This window comes from Heptranchias perlo, chromosome 2 (genome assembly GCF_035084215.1).
Source record: "Heptranchias perlo isolate sHepPer1 chromosome 2, sHepPer1.hap1, whole genome shotgun sequence".
In the NCBI taxonomy this organism is placed as follows: Eukaryota; Metazoa; Chordata; class Chondrichthyes; order Hexanchiformes; family Hexanchidae; genus Heptranchias; species Heptranchias perlo.
This window is the reverse complement of record NC_090326.1, coordinates 91,863,235-91,883,991: the sequence shown is the minus strand read 5'-3', so window position 1 is coordinate 91,883,991 and position 20,757 is coordinate 91,863,235. Positions and strand designations below refer to the sequence as shown.

General features: G+C 45.2%; 1 protein-coding gene across 1 annotated transcript in view; it reads left to right on the top strand.

The window, feature by feature from the left end:
- The window catches only part of LOC137341173 (glycoprotein-N-acetylgalactosamine 3-beta-galactosyltransferase 1-like), a 43,141-nt gene that overhangs the window by 8,383 nt on the left and 14,001 nt on the right, over window positions 1–20,757 (top strand). Inside the window, exons 2-3 of the mRNA XM_068004173.1 lie at window positions 15,426–15,665; window positions 20,080–20,747. Coding sequence (XP_067860274.1) covers window positions 15,443–15,665; window positions 20,080–20,747 — 891 coding nt within the window. The 5' untranslated portion in view covers window positions 15,426–15,442. The remainder of the gene's footprint in view (window positions 1–15,425; window positions 15,666–20,079; window positions 20,748–20,757) is intronic.

Here is a 20,757-nt window from a genome sequence, read left to right as displayed (position 1 = left end):
GTAGAAGACACAAAAAACACACTAGACCCTTTGTTCCCCATTATTTCCAATGAGTGTGAGGAGCTTAAAGTAATTAAGATTAGTAAAGAAAAAGTACTGGAGAAATTAATGGAACTAAAAGCCGACAAATCCCCTGGACCTGATGGCCTACATCCTAGGGTTTTAAAAAGTGGTGGCTGCAGAGATAGTGGATGCATTGGTTGTGATCTTCCAGAATTCCCTAAATTCTAGAACGATCCCTGTGGATTGGAAGGTTGCAAATGTAACCCCGTTATTCAAGAAAGGAGGGAGAGGAAACGGAGAACTACAGGTCAGCTAGCCTGACATCAGTCATCGGGAAAATGCTAAAATCTATTATTAAGGACGTGCTAATAGGATACTTAGAAAATCATCATATGATTAGGCAGAGTCAACACAGTATTATGAAGGGGAAATCGTGTTTGACAAATCTGAGGTTTTTGAGGGTGTAACTAGCAGGGTAGATAAGGGGGAACCATTGGATATAGTATATTTAGATTTTCAAAAGGCACTCGATAAGGTGTTACACAAGATTAGGGCTCATGGGATTGGTGGTAATATATTAGCATGGATTGAGGATTGGTTAACGGACAGAAAACAGAGAGTAGGAATAAACGAGTTATCTACGGGTTGGCAGATTGAAACTAGTGGGGTGCCGCAAGGATCAGTGCTTGGGCCTCAGCTGTTTACAATTTATATTAATGACTTAGATGAGGGGACCGAGTGTAATGTATCCAAGTTTGCTGGCGATACAAAGCTAGGTAGGAAAGTAAGCTGTGAGGAGGACACAGAGGCTGCAAAGGGATATAGACAAGTTAAGTGAGTGGGCGCGAAAGTGGCAGATGGAGTGAAATGTGAAATTATCCACTTTGGTTAGAAAAGTAGAATATTTTTAAAAGGTGAGAGAAATGTTGCTATTCAGAGGGATTTGGGTGTCCTTGTACACGATACACAGAAAGTTAACATGCAGGTACAGCAAGCAATTAGGAAGGCAAATGGTATGTTAGCCTTTATTGCAAGGGGGTTGGAGTATAAGAATAAGGAGGTCTTGCTGTAATTATATAGGGCTCTGGTGAGACCACACCTGGAGTACTGTGTACAGTTTTGGTCTCCTTACCTAAGGATAGATATACTTTCCTTAGAGGCGGTGCAACAAAGGTTCACTAGATTAATTCCTGGGATGAGAGGGTTGTCCTATGAGGAGAGATTGAGTAGAATGGGCCTATACTCTCTGGAGTTTAGAAAATGAGAGGTGATCTCATTGAAACATATAAGATTCTGAGGGGGCTTGAGAGGGTAGATGCTGAAAGGCTGTTTTCCCTGGCTGGAGAGTCTAGAACTAGAAGTCATAGTCTCAAGATAAGGAGTTGGCCATTTAGGACTGAGATGAGGAAAAATTTCTTCACTGAGAGTTGTGAATCTTTGGAATTCTCTACCCCAGAGGGCTGTGGATGCTCAGTCGTTGAGTACATTCAAGACTGAGATTGATGGATATTTGGATACTAAGGGAATCAAGGGATATGGGGATCGGGCAGGCAAGTGGAGTTGAGGTGGAAGATCAGCCATCATCTTATTGAATGGTGGTGCAGGCTCAAGGGGCCGTATGGTCTGCTCCTAGTTTTTATGTTCTTATGACACTTGATAATTGCTCCGTATGCAGTGGTGGTTCACTTTCCAAAAAGCAAAATACTGCAGATGCTGGAAATCTGAAACTAAAACAGAAAACGCTCAGCAGGTCAGGTAGCATCCATGGAGAGAACAGACAAGAAGTTTTGGGTATGGACCCTTCCTCAGAGCTGGAAGATATTACAGATGAAGAGCATTTAAAAAGGAACAGAACAAGGGGAAGGGAAAATAAATGGAATGACTTGTAGAGTGCTTAAGTGGAGAACAGGCGATGCCATTGTCAAAATGGGAGCTTTCGTTAAGGTCTGAAGTTGTCAGTCAATGTTAAGTGCACGTGGCTGCAAACTATAGCTCCCATTTTCTCTCTAGCAGGAGATGCTGGCTACATGGAATGGGTGTGCTGATGTTTCTGGCGAGTGTGGGGGTGGGGGCAGAAGCGCCTTGGTGCTTGAGATGGGACCTTCCTGGTCAGTATGACACTATACCACAACATATGGTGAATTTGCTTATGGAGATTTGGGGAATTGCTTTTGCAGTTTTTTTTAGACATCTACACGTTTTAATTTGTAAAATAAATGACAGTCAAACTAGATATATTCTGATGTGGAGATGCCGGTGATGGACTGGGGTTGACAATTGTAAACAATTTTACAACACCAAGTTATAGTCCAACAAATTTATTTTAAATTCCACAAGCTTTCGGAGGCTTCCTCCTTCCTCCGGTGAACGGTGTGGAAATGAAATTTTCGAATCCTTTGCATTTGAAAATCACAGAACAATGCCTGGTGATTACTGCCCGTTGCCAAGGCAATCACAGTGAGCAGACAGAAATGTGTCACCTAAAAGGCCACCGAATATACAAACCCCCCAAAAAAAGAGAGAAAGAGAGAAAGAGAGAAAGAGAGAAAGAGAGAAAGAGAGAAAGAGAGAAAGAGAGAAAGAGAGAAAGAGAGAAGGAAGACAGTCAATGACCCGTTATATTAAAAACAGATAACATTTGTTCGCTGGTGGGTTCATATCACTACACGTAACCCCAAGATCCCGGTTGAGGCCATCCTCATGGGTGCGGAACTTGGCTATCAATTTCTGCTCGACGATTTTGCGTTGTCGTGTGTCTCGAAGGCCGCCTTGGAGTATGCTTACCCGAAGGTCGGTGGCTGAATGTCCATGACTGCTGAAGTGTTCCCCGACAGGGAGAGAACCCTCCTGTTTGGCGATTGTTGCACGGTGTCCGTTCATCCGTTGTCGCAGCGTCTGCATGGTCTCGCCAATGTACCATGCTCTGGGGCATCCTTTCCTGCAACGTATGAGGTAGACAACGTTGGCAGAGTCACAGGAGTATGAACCGTGCACCTGGTGGGTGGTGTCCTCTCGTGTGATGGTGGTATCTGTGTCGATGATCTGGCATGTCTTGCAGAGGTTACCGTGGCAGGGTTGTGTGGTGTCGTGGACGCTGTTCTCCTGAAGGCTGGGTAATTTGCTGCGAACGATGGTTTGTTTGAGGTTGGGTGGCTGTTTAAAGGCGAGTAGTGGAGGTGTGGGGATGGCCATAGCGAGGTGTTCGTCATCATTGATGACATGTTGAAGGCTGCGGAGAACATGGCGTAGTTTCTCCGCTCCGGGGAAGTACTGGACGACGAAGGGTACTCTGTTGGTTGCGTCCCGTGTTAGTCTTCTGAGGAGGTCTATGCGATTTTTCGCTGTGGCCCGTCGGAACTGTCAATCGATGAGTCGAGCGTCATATCCCGTTCTTACTAGGGCGTCTTTCAGCGTCTGTAGGTGTCCATCGTGTTCCTCCTCGTCTGAGCAGACCCTGTGTATTCGCAGGGCCTGTCCATAGGGGATGGCCTCTTTGACGTGGTTAGGGTGGAAGCTGGAAAAGTGGAGCATCGTGAGGTTGTCCGTGGGCTTGCGGTAGAGTGAGGTGCTGAGGTGCCCGTCTTTGATGGCTGGCGGCTCACAGTGGAAAGGATATCCAAGAAGATCGCGCATTTAGACACAGACATCAAGTTTTTACAGAGCTGCAAGAAAGCAGACAAGATCCCGAAAGGACTACAGATCACGAACCCACTCAAGTCCACATACAACTCGGATTACGCTGAGAGACTCTGCCGTCGTACCTCTCGCACACTCCGCAACCATCTCGTACACCAACTCTACAGCAGACGCCGCAACCTCGAAACTAAGATAGAGTCCATACTCTCAACCTGTACTCAGGACACAGCAGACCAGCTACGATATACCGCCAAACAGACGAGGCAACGGAACTACGCTGCCTACGTGAAAACCAAGAGCAGGAAGCTTGAGAAACTCGGCATCACCACCAGCATCGACCAAGCTTCCCCTGGTACCACGGTTGCAACCACAGGGAAGTCTATCGTCAATTTGTCCGACCACACCCTTCAACCAGACGAAATCGAAGTTCTCAGCCGAGGGCTCAATTTCTGCCCCACTACCAAAATGGACCCCACTAGTCTCGCGGCAGACACAGGAATTCATCAGGAGAATGAGGCTCCGGGAATTCTACCACAAACCCCAAGATTTCAGCAGCGAACCCAATGAGACAATCAACGATCCGGAACAGCAGACAGAGGGATCCGCGGTACAGCAACCGAAGAGGAAAGAGTCTCACTGGACTCCTCCAGAGGGTCGCTGCCCTCAGCTTGACATGTATGCTCAAGCTGTCAGGAAATGCGTCTAAGCCAGATTCATCAGCCGCACTCGGAAGACAGTCCAGAATGTCACCCAAGCACAACGCAACGCCATCAAAGCTCTCAAGACCAACCGCAACATCGTCATCAAACCAGCGGACAAAGGAGGAGCCATCGTCATACTGAACAGAACGGACTATTGCAAAGAAGCATACCGACAACTGGACAACCAGGAACACTACAGACGGTTACCCACAGACCCGACCAAAGAACACACCCATCAGCTCAACAAACTGATCAAGACCTTCGATCCAGACCTTCAAAACATCCTACGCACTCTCATCCCACGTACTCCCCGCGTGGGAGACTTCTACTGCCTCCCAAAGATACACAAAGCCAACACACCCGGACGTCCTATCGTATCAGGCAATGGAACCCTGTGTGAGAACCTCTCTGGATACATCGAGGGCATCCTGAAACCCATCGTGCAGGGAACCCCCAGCTTCTGTCGCGACACTACAGACTTTCTACAATAACTCAGTACCCACGGACCTGTTGAACCAGGAACACTTCTCACCACGATGGACGTCTCGGCACTCTACACCAGTATCCCCCACGATGACTGCATCGCTGCGACAGCATCAATACTCAACACCAACAACAGCCAATCTCCAGACGCCATCCTACAACTCATCCGCTTCATCCTGGATCACAATGTCTTCACCTTCAATAACCAGTTCTTTACCCAAACACACGGAACAGCCATGGGGACCAAATTCGCACCTCAGTACGCCAACATTTTCATGCACAAGTTCGAGCAGGACTTCTTCACTGCACAGGACCTCCAACCAACACTATACACCAGATACATCGACGACATTTTCTTTCTATGGACCCACGGTGAGGAATCACTAAAGAGACTACACGATAACATCAACAAGTTCCATCCCACCATCAAGCTCACCATGGACTACTCCTCAGAATCAGTTTCGTTCTTGGACACACGAATCTCCATCAAAGACGGGCACCTCAGCACCTCACTCTACCACAAGCCCACGGACAAACTCACGATGCTCCAGCTTCCGCCCTGACCACGTCAAAGAGGCCATCCCCTATGGACAGGCCCTGCGAATACACAGGGTCTGCTCAGACGAGGAGGAACGCGATGGACACCTACAGACGCTGAAAGACGCCCTAGTAAGAACGGGATATGATGCTCGACTCATCGATCGACAGTTCCGACGGACCACAACGAAAAATCGCGTAGACCTCCTCAGAAGACTAACACGGGACGCAACCAACAGAGTACCCTTCGTCGTCCAGTACTTCCCCGGAGCGGAGAAACTACGCCATGTTCTCTGCAGCCTTCAACATGTCATCAATGATGACGAACACCTCGCTATGGCCATCCCCACACCTCCACTACTCGCCTTTAAACAGCCACCCAACCTCAAACAAACCATCGTTCGCAGCAAATTACCCAGCCTTCAGGAGAACAGCGTCCACGACACCACACAACCCTGCCACGGTAACCTCTGCAAGACATGCCAGATCATCAACACAGATACCACCATCACACGAGAGGACACCACCCACCAGGTGCACGGTTCATACTCCTGTGACTCGGCCAACGTTGTCTACCTCATACGTTGCAGGAAAGGATGCCCCAGAGCATGGTACATTGGCGAGACCATGCAGACGCTGCGACAACGGATGAACGGACACCGCGCAACAATCGCCAAACAGGAGGGTTCTCTCCCTGTCGGGGAACACTTCAGCAGTCATGGACATTCAGCCACCGACCTTCGGGTAAGCATACTCCAAGGCGGCCTTCAAGACACACGACAACGCAAAATCGTCGAGCAGAAATTGATAGCCAAGTTCCGCACCCATGAGGACGGCCTCAACCGGGATCTTGGGTTCATGTCACACTACACGTAACCCCACCAGCGAACAAATGTTATCTGTTTTTAATATAACGGGTCATTGACTGTCTTCCTTTTTTTTGGGGGGGGTTTGTATATTCGGTGGCCTTTTAGGTGACCCCTTTCTGTCTGCTCACTGTGATTGCCTTGGCAACGGGCAGTAATCACCAGGCATTGTTCTGTGATTTTCAAATGCGAAGGATTCGAAAATTTCATTTCCACACCGTTCACCTGAGGAAGGAGGAAGCCTCCGAAAGCTTGTGGAATTTAAAATAAATTTGTTGGACTATAACTTGGTGTTGTAAAATTGTTTACAGATATATTCTGCACGCTGATATTAAATTTGGCACAATATTTGATGTAAAAAGTCCCTCATTCATTTCCATTAAGTATTTGTAGTGATTTAGAAAGGTCTCCCACCTTGTATTTAAGTCTTTCGTATTAGGAGAAATCCTAGTTTAAGATCATTGCACCATACTCTGGGCATTTGCAATCTTGGACCTATGGTAGGTTGGCTAGAACGACCTTTCCCCTGTTTCTTGTGTAAAAAATGATAATTACTTCATAAAATACTGGCAGACAATACAATTCTTCATTATCACAAAGCTTAAATTTCTTACAGGCATAACTTTTCCCGTTATCAAAAATAAACCAACCAGCTTGGCAGGCAGATTGCTTTTATTTGTACTTTAAATAAACTGCCTCCAGTATCACGCAAAGAATATGTGGCTCCATGAAGTGTAAATACAAGTAATTTATAGTGTGAAAGTATTGAGGTATCTACAGATAACTTGCAGTAATAATACTTGCAGTTACGTTTTTGTCCAAAGGAAAATGAGAGAGGTGTAGGGTATCATTTTCAATGAAAAATATTTTTCCCCCTTCCCCAGGTATTTTTTTTAAATCTCTTTTAGGAGAAGGCCTTTTTTTTTGCTAAACCCAAGCAAGTGTGGAATATTGTCAGGTGGAGGCATGAGAATCATTCAAGGTATTCACTGTTTCAATGTGAGTTGATAATCACCCAGAATTTCGATGGAAAAATTCCCAATCTCTGGCTGTAACTTTGGTGGAAGAACAGTGGAAAGCCCTGAGAAATGGCATAAATAGCCATTGGGAAATTCTATCCCAATAGGGATACACATTTTCTTGGAATAAATAAAGGTAAAGTGGGTCTAGTGAAGTGATTTCAAACTAGGATTTCTCGGAATGTATATTTTAAAATTTTAGGTGGGAGATCTAAAAGAGGAAAGCTCTTTGTATTGAAAATATTTCCCTCACAGATAGGTGAACTCTTTGTTCATTGTTTTAATCCTTCCTATACTATTTTTGTTTCTGATATAACCTAACCTAACATTGAGCTGGTTTTTCAATACTTTGGACAATCTTCTATATCCAAGTACAACAGGTGGGGATGTGTGTTTGGAGTTTGCTGTCTAAGGGGTTCTATCATAAACTCCAAGCGTGGACCTTGGAATGGTTACGGTATTTAAAAAAAATAAATAAATTTTGTAAGTTCCTGATCTCAACCTCCCCATAGTAGCACAGTAATGGAGGCCCAGCAGCTCTTGCGCAGAGGGAAAGTTCAGTTGACTAACTAACTAGGTTGACTTAGGTGCAGCAGTGGTAGAATGTCTGCTGTCTTGGCTGTGAATTTGCAGGAGTGTCCAAAAATGAAGCAAAAATACATACAAATTGGAGAGTGTTTTACTCATGAGAAATCATGCTTAACAAATCTACTGGAGTTTTTTGAGGAGGTGACTAGTAGAATAGATAGGGGAGAACCAGTGGATGTGGTGTATTTGGATTTTCAGACGGCTTTTGATAAGGTCCCACACAAGAGGTTAGTGTGCAAAATTAAAGCACATGGGATTGGGGGGAATATACTGGCATGGATTGAGAATTGGTTGACAGACAGGAAAGAGAGAGTCGGAATAAACGGGTCTTTTTCCGGGTGGCAGCCAGTGACTAGTGGGGTACCGCAGGGATCAATGCTTGGGCCCCAGCTATTCACAATATATATCAATGATTTGGGTGAGGGAACGGAATGTAACATTTCTAAGTTTGCAGACGACACAAAGCTGGAGTGGAATGTGAGCTGTGAGGAGGATGCAAAGAGGCTCCAGTGTGATTTATTCAAGTTGGGTGAGTGGGCAAGAACATGGCAGATGCAGTATAACGTGGATAAATGTGAGGTTATCCACTTTGGTTGTAAAAACAGAAAGACATTATTATCTGAATGGAGATAGATTGGGAAAAGGGGAGGTGCAACGAGATCTGGGTGTCCTTGTACACCAGTCGCTGAAAGCAAGCACTCCGGTGCAGCAAGCAGTTAGGAAAGTGAATGGTATGTTGGCATTCATTGCAAGAGGATTTGAGTACAGGATCAGGGATGTCTTACTACAGTTGTACAGGGCCTTGGTGAGACCACATCTGGAGTATTGTGTGCAGTTTTGGTCTCCTTATCTGAGGAAGGATATACTTGCCACGGAGGGAGTGCAACAAAGGTTTACCAGACTGATTCCTGGGATGGCAGGACTGACATATGAGGAGCGATCGGGTCGACCAGGCCTATATTCACTCGAGTTTAGAAGAATGAGAGGGGATCTCATCGAAACATATAAAATTCTAACAGGACTAGACAGACTAGGTGCAGGGAGGATGTTGCCTATGGCTGGGGAGTCCAGAACCAGGGGTCACAGTCTCAGGATACGGGCTATGCCATTTAGAACCGAGATGAGGAGAAATTTCTTCACGCAGAGGGTGGTGGACCTGTGGAATTCTCTACCACAGAAGGCAGTGGAGGTCAAGTCACTAGATGTACTCAAGAAGGAGATAGATATATTTCTTAATGCTAAAGGGATCAAGGGACATGGGGCAAAAGTGGGAACAGGGTACTGAGTTAGACGATCAGCCACGATCATTTTGAATGGCGGAGCAGGCCCGAAGTGCCGTATGACCTACTCTTGCTCCTATTTTCTATGTTTCTATGTTTTGTCAGAGATGAAAGTGTTAAAATAGCTTTTTCAAAGAATTTGTCCTCTACAACATTTAGACACCAATGGCAATTGAGACCAGGGCTCGATTTTGAAAGGGCGGCAGGATGGCAGCGGGGAGGGGGTCAATGGGCGTGTGGGTATCTCAACTAATAAAATCTTAACATTTCCCACGCAATTGCGAGTTAATTGGTGGCCCTTAACTTAGCTATCCGGGTTTGCCGTCCGAAAGCTGCACAGTAGGCGGACTGCGCACCCGCATGACAGGCTGTCAACTGGAGCGGCTCTATTTAAAGGGCCATTGCTCCAAAGGCTTTTGCTGCAGCAAACACCAAAAACGCACAATGGAGCAGCACAGGGGCAAGGCTGCTCCGAGGTTTAATGATGCCTCACTGCAGCAGCTACTGGCTGGGGTGAGGAGGAGGAGGAGGAGGAGGAGGAGGTGGGGGGAAGTATTTTACTCCGCGGACGGAAGGAAGTGCCATGCCTCTGCGACCAAGAAGGCCTGGCTCGAGGTGGCAGAGGAGGTCACCAGCAGCAGCAACATCTCCCGCACCTGGGTCCAGTGCAGGAAGCATTTCAACAACCTAACTAGGTCAGCAAAAGTGAGTACGCTTACTGATTCTCCTACATTCCGTGATGCACTTCCCCCCCCCCCCCCAATCTCATTTTGCACTGCCAAGACTACTCCATCAACTCCATCACATCACTCCTCACACCCACTTAAGGCTCATCCTCAATTTACCTGCACTTCCTGAGTACTTCCTCACCTCCCCATTACTCAGCCCACCACTACCACTTATCCCAATCCTGATCCAATATGATGTCTCTGTCTCATACTCACCCTCCGATGCACCTCTTTCATGGTCACCCTCACCCAAACCAATGCATTCATCGGTTGGCTACTTCACCATCACTCACTCAAACATCTGTACTTTCTCCCCTCCTGGGAGGAGAAAGTGCAAAATGCACACAAGAGGACAAGGACTGGAGGGGGGCCACAACAAGTAGTGGTCCTTACAGATGCGGAGCAGGATGCCCTGGAGATCAGCTGCACCCTCGAGTGTCTGTCCGTCGTGGATGCCGAGGCTGGCACCCCACAAACGTCTGGTGACACAACTTTAACATTCATCACACACAATATGAATTGATGTTAACAATGCTTGGCATGTTGAACACCTCAGTACGCTCATCGCAACATGACACATCTGTGATAACGATTAATATTGCCTTTTGTTCTCTTACAGGCCCTTCGACGACCGTAGTGATGACAGAGGGTGATTCCTCAGAGGACCTTCCAGCATCTGCGGGTGCACTGTCACACCATAGCGAGCCATCCACCAGCGCAGATACTCTCATCTCGGTGGGTCCTAGTAATTGGGTTGGCACCTGATGAGTCACCACACACAAGTGAGCACGAGCAGACACTGGTGGCTGGGACAGCTTGGAGAGTCCGCACTGGTTGGGCGCACTCCTCTCCTGGCTCTGCTCAGTTGGACGCAGATGCTGAACCCCAGGGGCCATCCTTTAAAAGGAGAATGATCGAGGGACAGCAGCACATTTGTGAGGTACTGGAACAGGTGCCACATGCACTCTCCACAATAGTGCAGAGGATAGAGGAGTCCAACTCCTGCATTAGTGGAATGGCGGCACAAGTAAGTGTGAAAATGTCTGCGATGGAGAGAAGGTTAGCCTCCGTTGAGCTTCAAGCACCCCTCACAAATGAGTTCAATCAGGCAGTTTGGACTCAGGGTGAACAACATTCTGCTGCCTTAAACGGGCAGGCAGACAGATACACTAGCACTGGCCTTACAAGGCATCACACGTCCTCCATAACTGTTGTCCAGCAGAGCGGTAGTAGTGACGTATCCCTGGCCCAGGAGAGGGATGATGGCGAAAAGGGATGTGGAAGTGGGAACGCCATTCAAAGCGCTCCCAAGTTTCACCCGTTGCCCCCCTCTCAACCAGTACCCGCAATGCTGCCTCCTCTCCAGGTAGTCGAGTCAGCCCCCATGCAGGTGGAGCAGTCTTTGGAGGGACCCTCACGGGTTCCAAAACCCAAAGGGCATAGGCCCAAAGCATCTAAGCAGTCAGGGCATGAACAAGAGCAACCTGCCATTACCTCTGCTGCAGAGGATACACCACGTAGAAGGTGTAGGAAGAGGAAGGCTAAGGATTTCTGATCACGAAGGGTATGCACAAGCGTGTCTGACAGACTGTCCTGTTTTTCATTTATATTTGTTTTTGTTATATTAACATTAAATGTTATAATTCTCACCATTACTGCCATGTCTTGCCCATTCTTGACTGGCTTTTGTGATGGCGCTCTTTCATAAGCTTCACCATGAACGGTGGCACTTGATGCCACCCATTGGGTCACTTTACACTGGGTATATCTGTGGTTGCAGGACTGTTTTGTGCGGGGGGGGGGGGCGGTGGGCGGTGGTGCTGGTGTCGGCGCTGCTCTTCCCAGGTGGTCTGAGGACTGGACTCTTCACACTTTCTGATGTTAGGAGAACTGTTCGCATATCAGTGACTCACTGGCCTCACGAGTAGCCAGGTGAGCCGCTGCTCTGGCCATGGGTTCGTCCTCCTCCTCCGCCTTCTCCTCCAATGTGGATGGCAGAGGTGGATGGGGCCTCCTTAAGAGGCACCCCTCTCTGTTGTGCAGGACAGAACACACTACTATAATGCATCCCACTGTGTCTGTTGCGTATTGAAGTGCTCCCCCAGAACAACCAAGGCACCTAAATCGCATCTTGAGCAGCCTTATGGTATGCTCAATTGTAGACCTGGTGGCGATGTGGCTGTCGTTGTATTGATGTTGTTGCTCAGTGATGGGGTTCCTCGGGTGTCATTAGCCATGTGTGCAGAGGGTATCCCTTGTCCCTGAGGGGCCAGACCTTAAGGGTGTTCGGTGCGTGGAAGAGGGGCGGGCTGTTGGATTCCCTCAGAATGAAAGAATCTGGCAGCTCCCAGGGAATCTGGCGCACACGTGAAGGAATGTTTTGGTCACAAACGAGCTGAGCGTTGATTATTGTCTCCGTCTGGCTGAGGTCATCGATGGGGAAGCTGACTTATTGCGAGGCCCTGTGGAACAAGCCGTCGGTGACCTGCCTTATGCACTTGTGTGCAGATGACTGAGACACCCCGGCGACGTCCTTGGTGGCACCCTGGAATGATCCGGAGGCGAAGATGTTGAGGGCAGTGATGACTTTGACAGCGACTGGTAATGAGATGCCATTTGGCTGAGCCGGGAGCAGCTCTGCGACCACCTGGCGACTCAGTCTGAGCCTCCGTGTGAACTGCTCCTCCGAGGTCCAGGAAGCTGAACCTTGGTCTGTAGACCCTCTGGCGTGGGTAGTACCTCCTGCGACATCGTTCTCTCTTGTGCGGGTGCCTGTGGTGCAGAACTGTGTTGTGGAGCTCCAAGTGGCGGAAGTGCACGTCGTGCCTGGCGAGGATGGTGATGTTGCTCGTCCTCTGATGTAGTGGTGAATGCAGCCATGGCATCTCCCCATCCTGATGGTGTCAGTTTGAGGGGGTCCGAAAAGTTGGTAAATATGTATCAACAGAAGAATTCTGAGTGGAAACTGAGAATTTTCAGTGAAAACACAAAGACAAACTTTTGGCTGAGAGATCTGAAAGAACTGAGTGCCCTGCTGCAATAACTCACCTTTTATCCCCATCTGTCAAACAAGCATTTGGATGTCCAACTGGCTGCCAGCTGAAATATGTCTCCTAAAACACAGTGTTTCACACAGCACGGGAAACACGCTGAGGCTGAATGAAAATCAGTTCCCTGCCTCAATCACCATGAAATCAACTACTTCAAATACTTAAAGTATCATCCCGCCGGCTTTAATTGCCGGTGGGACTTCCGCATTCGTGAGGCGCGCACACAGACACGTCTTTGGGGAACCCGGAAGTCGGTGGGTTGGAGCCGGCTTCCGATCCCACTCGGGATTTCCCCAATTTTTGGAGCCCCCAATGCACCCGCAATTTGATTCGAAAATCGGGGCCCGGGTTAAGGAAGAAAAGGTAAACAGTACTTATAGTTCCTGTTTTTTTAATCACCCCTGCAGATTAGTATGAGTGATCGCACTGTTGCCTAACCTGTTAGTGTAAATAGCATAACTTGCATGCAAACAAAAATGGAAGGAGTACCAATTCAACCAAGTAGTAAAAGTTAAATAAAATGATTTATGTAGTGTCAAAATTTTTAATGGCAGAGAGTTTAGCTTGAATTACAAGATCACTAAAATCATCAAGGAGAAAATTTGGTGCAGTAATGAATTGACTTTGAAGAAGTTCTCCGGTATACGTTCCTACCTTGTCCACTCGTATATCAGACCTTTTTAGAATAGAAACTAAACACGTGCCGTTAATTTCTGTGGGGATTCTCCCAATTGTCTGCCGTAAATTTGGCGGAAGATCCAAAGATCAAGTTCTGTTGAAGTTACGATGGACGATGGGGAAATTCAGCCTTTTGATAGCTAGCCTTTCAATTGGGGGTAATCTCTTTGTAGAGTGTATCCAACTAGGTGCAGAATAAGTTTTATTGTTTGCCCTCATTTTTCAGTACTCTACTACTCGATTGAAAGCAACAAGGAGTTGGTGGGGGGAGGGGTGGGAGGAAGAGAATAATGAGGATGGTGGCCCCAATTGAATGGTAACCTGTCTGCGATTAGTATTAATACTTTTCCAATAAATACTTAAAGGTAGACACTGGAGGACCTTTTTAATGTCCTCTGCTTCCTTTGTAAATTCTATAAAATATTTTCCTTAATAAAGTTGCTAAATTGGTTCTAGTGCCAGACAATCAGTAATGTAAAAATGTGGTTGTGCAATTTGCTGGTTTAGGGTCCTTCTGTAGTGCTTAATTTGAATTTCAACTAATCATCATTATATTGAATTCAGCTTCAGTCAGCCGGTATTGTTTTAGGTAATGGTAGTAGCATTTGTAACTGACTGTTAAACACAGTTCTTAATTTCTGCATTATTGATCATTTTCAAAGGTCTGTTAGGGGGCACGGCAATCACAATTTCGTTGTTTGCAAACAACTCTCATCAACCATGATTTTTTTTTGTGTGCTTGCAGTCCCCCAGTTGTTTCCCCTACTCTCCTGAAAATGCTGACCTGTGGTGGGGTATGACTCCACAGATGCTAACAACCGTCCAGTATGTCCATTCTTTGTGTAAGCCTAGATGTTGGTTAGTTATCCAACCATTGGGAGTTACCATAGCCAAGTCTGATCAAATCATTAACCAATGCCCATGCAGACAGACACAGACTTTACAGCAGAGGTAACTTTCTATTCTTTAGCCTTGGGGTGCTAGTACTGACTGTGGTTTGTGGCAGAGATCAACCAACTTGCCATAGACCAAAGAACAAACTTGTACGAACAATAGAGCAGAATATCTTGTGAATGTTCTTCTATTAATTATGCAAAATGCCTGGTTGCTTTTAAACTATAGAAACTGCTGGATTTTGTGCTTAGTAAAGGCTCACATATAAATTCTTCCCAACAAAGAAACTTCCTGCAGTGCTGCAACATCCCTACACTCACATTCAGAGAGCCCACCCCCCAACATCCACCATGCCATAAACCTTCATCCCTTAGTACCATCACTGATATCCTTCCAAATCTTACCCTGCCCCCACACCCATGCACCTAAACTCCAAGGGAGGAAAGTCCTAATCCTCAAAAATCATAACATCCCCAATGTAGTGTTGCCAGACTGTAGCACCCCCACTGCAGTGACACCAAACCCAACATCGCCCCTCAATGCTACCTAAACCCATGACCCCTAGCCCCACTACTGCCAGGCCCCATGAGTACTCCCCAACCCTAGTGAAGCCATCAATACCTTCTGACCATCTTGCTGTTTCTCCTGGGCGTTAAAAAAGGTAAGCGATATAATTAAGTATATAGGTAAAGGAACACATAATAATCAAGGCCACTCACTTAGAGTTTCCACAGAAACATAATATACCGCACAGACTGAAGGGTGAAAGTTTCAGTGAGTCCTTTTGAAAGTTTTGGTGGCAGAGACCTGTACCTCTGGAAATATCCCCTTGTTGGAAGCACCATACAGTGGAACAATCAATCTCCTGATCGGCTGTTACATTTGTGAATTGACCTGTAATGAAGTGTCACAATGTGTTTGCAATCTATTAAGGGTGACATTTTTTTCCTCTTCTTCCCCAGCACGTTACTGCTTGGAAATGGCATTGTCGCGGTCTATAATATCTCTGCTCATGTTTTGTTGTGGGTTGGGATTAGGATTTGTCATCTGCCATCTAGCGATTAATGCAATAAATAAGGAAACGCCGCAGCACAGTCATCTGCTCTACAATGACCCTCATGGCCATTTAGAGGACTCAGATCAACACCATCAACATCTTCAAGGAGAGATGAACTTTAATGCCGATATCAGTCAACATAAAGGTATCTTTCTCATTTTATGTAATATATGGTGGAACTACATAGATATTTACACCCTGATTAAAGCTATATTGTACCATCACGATAGGTAATGGGGAATTATAAGGTAGTTGATAGCTGCAGGTAATATTATAAATCAGAATCCTTCAATTTTTTTTTAATAAATGCTATCTGAAGCACGAGATGGTTCAAATGGCTTGCATCTCACTAAGATTTGTTAATGTACAGTCAGACTTCACTTACCAGAAACTATGGCGATGACTCGAAACAAAATCAGCAATTTGACCTTCTCTGCTAGCTGTATTGGAACGTCAGTTGGGGCCTGGAGAATGTTTGCTACAACAGATTTGTTTCAACCCAAATTCTATTGTCTTTTTTTAACTTCAAACCTATATAAAAGAGTATGCTGTGCCCTGCCTCACTTTTTTTCTTTCCTGTGTCATCAATCTGTGGGCAATCGAGTTTTAGGAGGCCTCTGGCAATGTAGATCTGAAGCTGCCAGTAGGAAAGGTTTGACAGTGATCAATGTTGACTGTTCCTCCCTCCCTATTGCCAAATGTATGGAGCTCGATTTTTAAAAGTAAAAAACGGGTGGGTTGTGGGCAGAGGGGGGGCATTGAAAATTGCCACCATTTCAGACCCGCCTCCAACCCACCCATTTTCAGTTTTCACGGGGCGGGACAAGGGGAAGGCTGCCAACCTGCTCCCAGGAGGCGGGATGGGCCTTAAAACCTTTTCAAGGAGGCTTCTGCTTCCAATTTTCACTAATTCTCTATTTCAACCCCAGGGGGCTGGGATTTCCGGGCCTTCTGTTTAACGTCTCGTGGAAGGAGGCGAGAAGGCCCGAGTCTAACGGGTAAGTGCATAGAAGGGCACAGCTTGTGGGCCCGGAGGAGCAAGAGTGCTTCCCCCAGGCCCAAAAAGCCTATCTGCACTGACCGGAACCCCAATTTTCCTACCCCAAATTCCCCCCCCCCCCCCCCCCCCAAGCTCGTCTCCCTTCCCAGTTGGAAGGGAAACCGATAAAAAAAAAAAGTCCTTTCGTCAAAATTGTAAGGACATCCGGGAAACCCATACTAATGGGATTCCCAACCTCACTGACTCCCCTGCCCCCTTCCTGGCTCCGTTTTAAAATTGAGCCCATGGTATCCACTTGATGCTTTCCAACAGTGACCTGGCTGAGATCAACAACTCAATGGACTGAGATGGAGTCTGTGTCCCATCACTCTGTGCATGTTGTCCACCTGCATACTACTCTATTGTTAGCACTCTAGAATTTTTAATAAAATATAAAACATCAATGCCTGTTGTCACATGAATGGGCTCCATAAAGTTTAAATTTGAATGATTACATTGTGAGGTGGCTCAACTAAATGTAAGTTAATAGATTTGGTATGGAACATACTTTTAGTTTAAGGAGAGAAGATGTATGGTATCTTACAGTCCATCTTTTAGATCACAACTAAACCCAAATCAGTGAGTGAAGTCTTGAGTAAAGTTATATAATCTCAAAGGATATGGGGAAAAGACAGGAAAGTGGAGTTGAAGTAAAAATCAGATCAGCCATGATCTCATTGAATGGCGGAGCAGGCTCGAGGGGCCAAATGGCCTACTCCTGGTCTTATATTGGTCAGGGTCACAACAGATCGTTATAATCCACTGTAGGTTGGGGAAAAAAGTCTTCTACGTATTTTGGAACATGCATTTTATTTCAAAATGAAGAATGAGAAATATCATTATAGTTACTTTAGAATATAGTTAAGGTGATGCTTTATAGTTCATCACTTTTGTTCCCCTCCTCTGCTCTTGAGAGTTTGGATTGAGTGTTGTCCCCATCCAGCTTCAAATATGAGTGGCAGAGCTTTCGGCTAACCATGGTCCTTTGCTCTTGAATTCTGTCTATTAAACCCCTCCAACTTGGTTTTTCTCTTTCCGTTTTCAAAACTTATTTCTTCAACTTCAGTTAGCTCCCTTTCCTCTTATAATTTTTGTTCTGTGAATGATTGATTTTTTTTTTTCCCTCCTTCTGATGTAAAGTGTCTTGGGGCATTTTGTATAACCTGTATACTAGTTAAACCTGTATAATATTGTTTTCTGTTTGTTTGTTTGTGGGCTAGGAGTAGGATTTGTCTTCCATTTAGTGATTTAACATGACAAACTGGTTATTCTGTAATAATTCGTTGGTTAAAAGATTGAGCATCGCTTTTTTTCTAGGGCATATGACTTTTAATGCAACCTGCAGTTCAAAGGAATAATTTACACGAGAGAGTCAGGTAGTATTCCTGTTGGGGCTTTTAGCTTTAAATGTAAAGATTTCTTTATCAATCTGGAGAATGCTCCCTTAACACAAGAAAATGACTTGCTGCTTCTACCCCTGTTTTACCCCATTGTCACCAAAAGTATGGGAGATTTCTGACCTGTAGTGGAGCAAAGGCTCTTTGCTATTTTAATCCATCAGGAAATGTTACAGGTGAGTATTGTTTTCGTATATCATTCAGACCAGTTGAATGATGTGTGGTAACAGTACCCATCTTGACCAAAGACCTGACAAATGTACTTCGACAGAGGCAGAGAACCCTACCCTAGATAACCCTAAGTTATTCCCATTCAGCACTATTCACAAAGTTCTTGTTCAAGGTGACTGCCTTCATTTAACTCTGCAGTAGCCTGATGACTAAATTTCCAAGGTCCCTCTCGGAAATCTGCAAAGGCAACCAACCATCCAGCCAGCAGATCCTGAGTGCCATGGGGAAGCTGAACAATTTCTTCAACAAATTGTAGTCAGACAATCTGTCCTCCATAGGTACTTGGTTCAAGTCATATCTAGGCAAAGTATCCCTACAATAGGATTGATTTTATCACCATGCAATTCAGATGCTCTTCCCTCTCGAGATCCATGGACTAATCATGCTAAAGGTCCTGTGGACTCTTTGAGGCACCACATGGTAGAGTTGGGGTACTTCCTATTAGCATTACTGTGCTAATTTAACCACTCACTAAGTGTTACCCACTTCTGTTATTTTACTGCTTTAGTGTAATTAATTTGTGTGTAGAAGGTGAACAAATCAGGAAGAATATGAGGTTGTCTACCTGATAGTGTTTCTCTTTATTTCACCCTAGTTCATGGTGGCATGGTTGCATCTTTTATTCTATAGTTGACATTGTGTCTCGGTCGCTTCTGCTCCCTTTTTGTTAAAAGTTGAGGAAGGAATCCAGAATAAGGCCTAATGTGCACATAGGAACAGGGATATGCCATTCAGCTCCTTGAGTCAGTTATCACTATTTTAACTTATAAAAGTAATTTATTTACATAAATCTCTCAAACCATTAGGTATGCAGAAAACAGCCAAATAGGTTCATACTAAAAGTGCCATTAGTCAAGACTGTCCCAGATTCAGCTGTCCTTATTCATTTTCTCAGATTTTTTCTCTGCTGCTTCACTTTGGCAGTTCAGATGGCTCACCTGGAGGGGTCTAAGGGGCATTGTCATCAGTGAGGCTACTGAGGGGGTGGGGGGGGAAAGACTTCGAGGAATATTGCACTGATTTTTTTTTTCCCTTTGCTTTAACAATCTATTCCTCTCTCTGTTCAAAGATAGAGAAAACTATATAATGGTCAGTACTTCAATATTTCCTTGAAATTACTTTCCTTCTGAGTTTTCACAGAAAATTATACCCATCTCCTAAATAACGCGATAGGAAGTTTGAATTTCCCACATGATACAGATGGAAATGGAAAAAATGAATTTGTAACCCAAACATTGCTTAAAAGTTAAGAAAAGTGAGGTTGGAGATTGATTTTAGCTTTTATGGATTGATGGCCTGAGCTGGAAGGTACTTCAGTAAAATGTGATCGGACTCAACTTACTTTATTGAGTTATAAGGTATAAAGTAATTGCTTTGCAATAGATTGCACAAATGTAACCATCTACGCAAAATCTGATAGCTCAAGCAAAAGAGTGCTTTAATCCCTAACATAGATTAGGGAGTTCAAATTACCACCAGCAATGAGGCATAACTAGCACAGGTGAATGTTCAGATTTTCGCTGAACCATTCCAAGTGTCCCATTCTATCTCCATCAATGTTAAATTCCAGTTCACTTCTCTTTCCCCAGCCCCCCTCTCCCCTGCTTGAAAACAGTTCATGCTGAATAGCCAGAATTTGTCTTCCCTCCCAGCCAGAAAAGAATGGCAATTGCACAGGGACGAAAAAGATAAATGAAATGTACAGATATTGTTGGAATCCCTGCATTTGCTGTAGTAAGTTTTTTTTCCGGTGTTCTCTAGTTTAGAGGTATTTTAACTGAAGTAATATGGGTACACAGAATTCTGAATGTTCATAGCTGATTGTTTAGACTAATTCTCTCATATTTTGTCAATCTTTTTAAAAAAAAAATACATGTATCTTCTCTGCCCAGATGAAAACAGAAGCATTGCCGATGAGCTGTATAAGAAAGTACGAATCCTCTGCTGGGTGATGACTGGGCCCCAGAACCTAGCCACGAAGGCCAAACATGTCAAAGCCACTTGGAGCAAAAAATGCAATATTATGCTTTTCATGAGCTCAGAAGAAAACAAAGATTTCCCTACGGTGGGTCTGGATGTTAAAGAAGGCAGGGACCAGTTATATTGGAAAACTATCAAAGCTTTTCAGTATGTTTATGAACATCACTTGAATGATGCTGATTGGTTTATGAAAGCAGATGATGATACTTATGTTGTTGTTGACAATCTGCGCTGGCTGCTATCAAAGTACTCCCCTGATCAGCCTATATTCTTTGGAAGAAAATTTAAGCCATATGTTAAGCAAGGATACATGAGTGGTGGAGCTGGGTATGTGCTGAGCAAGGAAGCATTGAAAAGATTTATTGATGCCTTCAAGACGGGCAAATGTGGTCATTTTACATCTACAGAAGATTTGGCCATGGGGAAATGTATGGAGACCGTTAACGTAGAAGCTGGTGATTCCAGGGACACTAATAAAAAGGAAACATTTCATCCTTTTCCACCAGAGCATCATCTGTCAAAAAGCTATCTACCCAAAACATTCTGGTACTGGAACTATTGCTTTTACCCTGCTGAGGAGGTAAGGCATC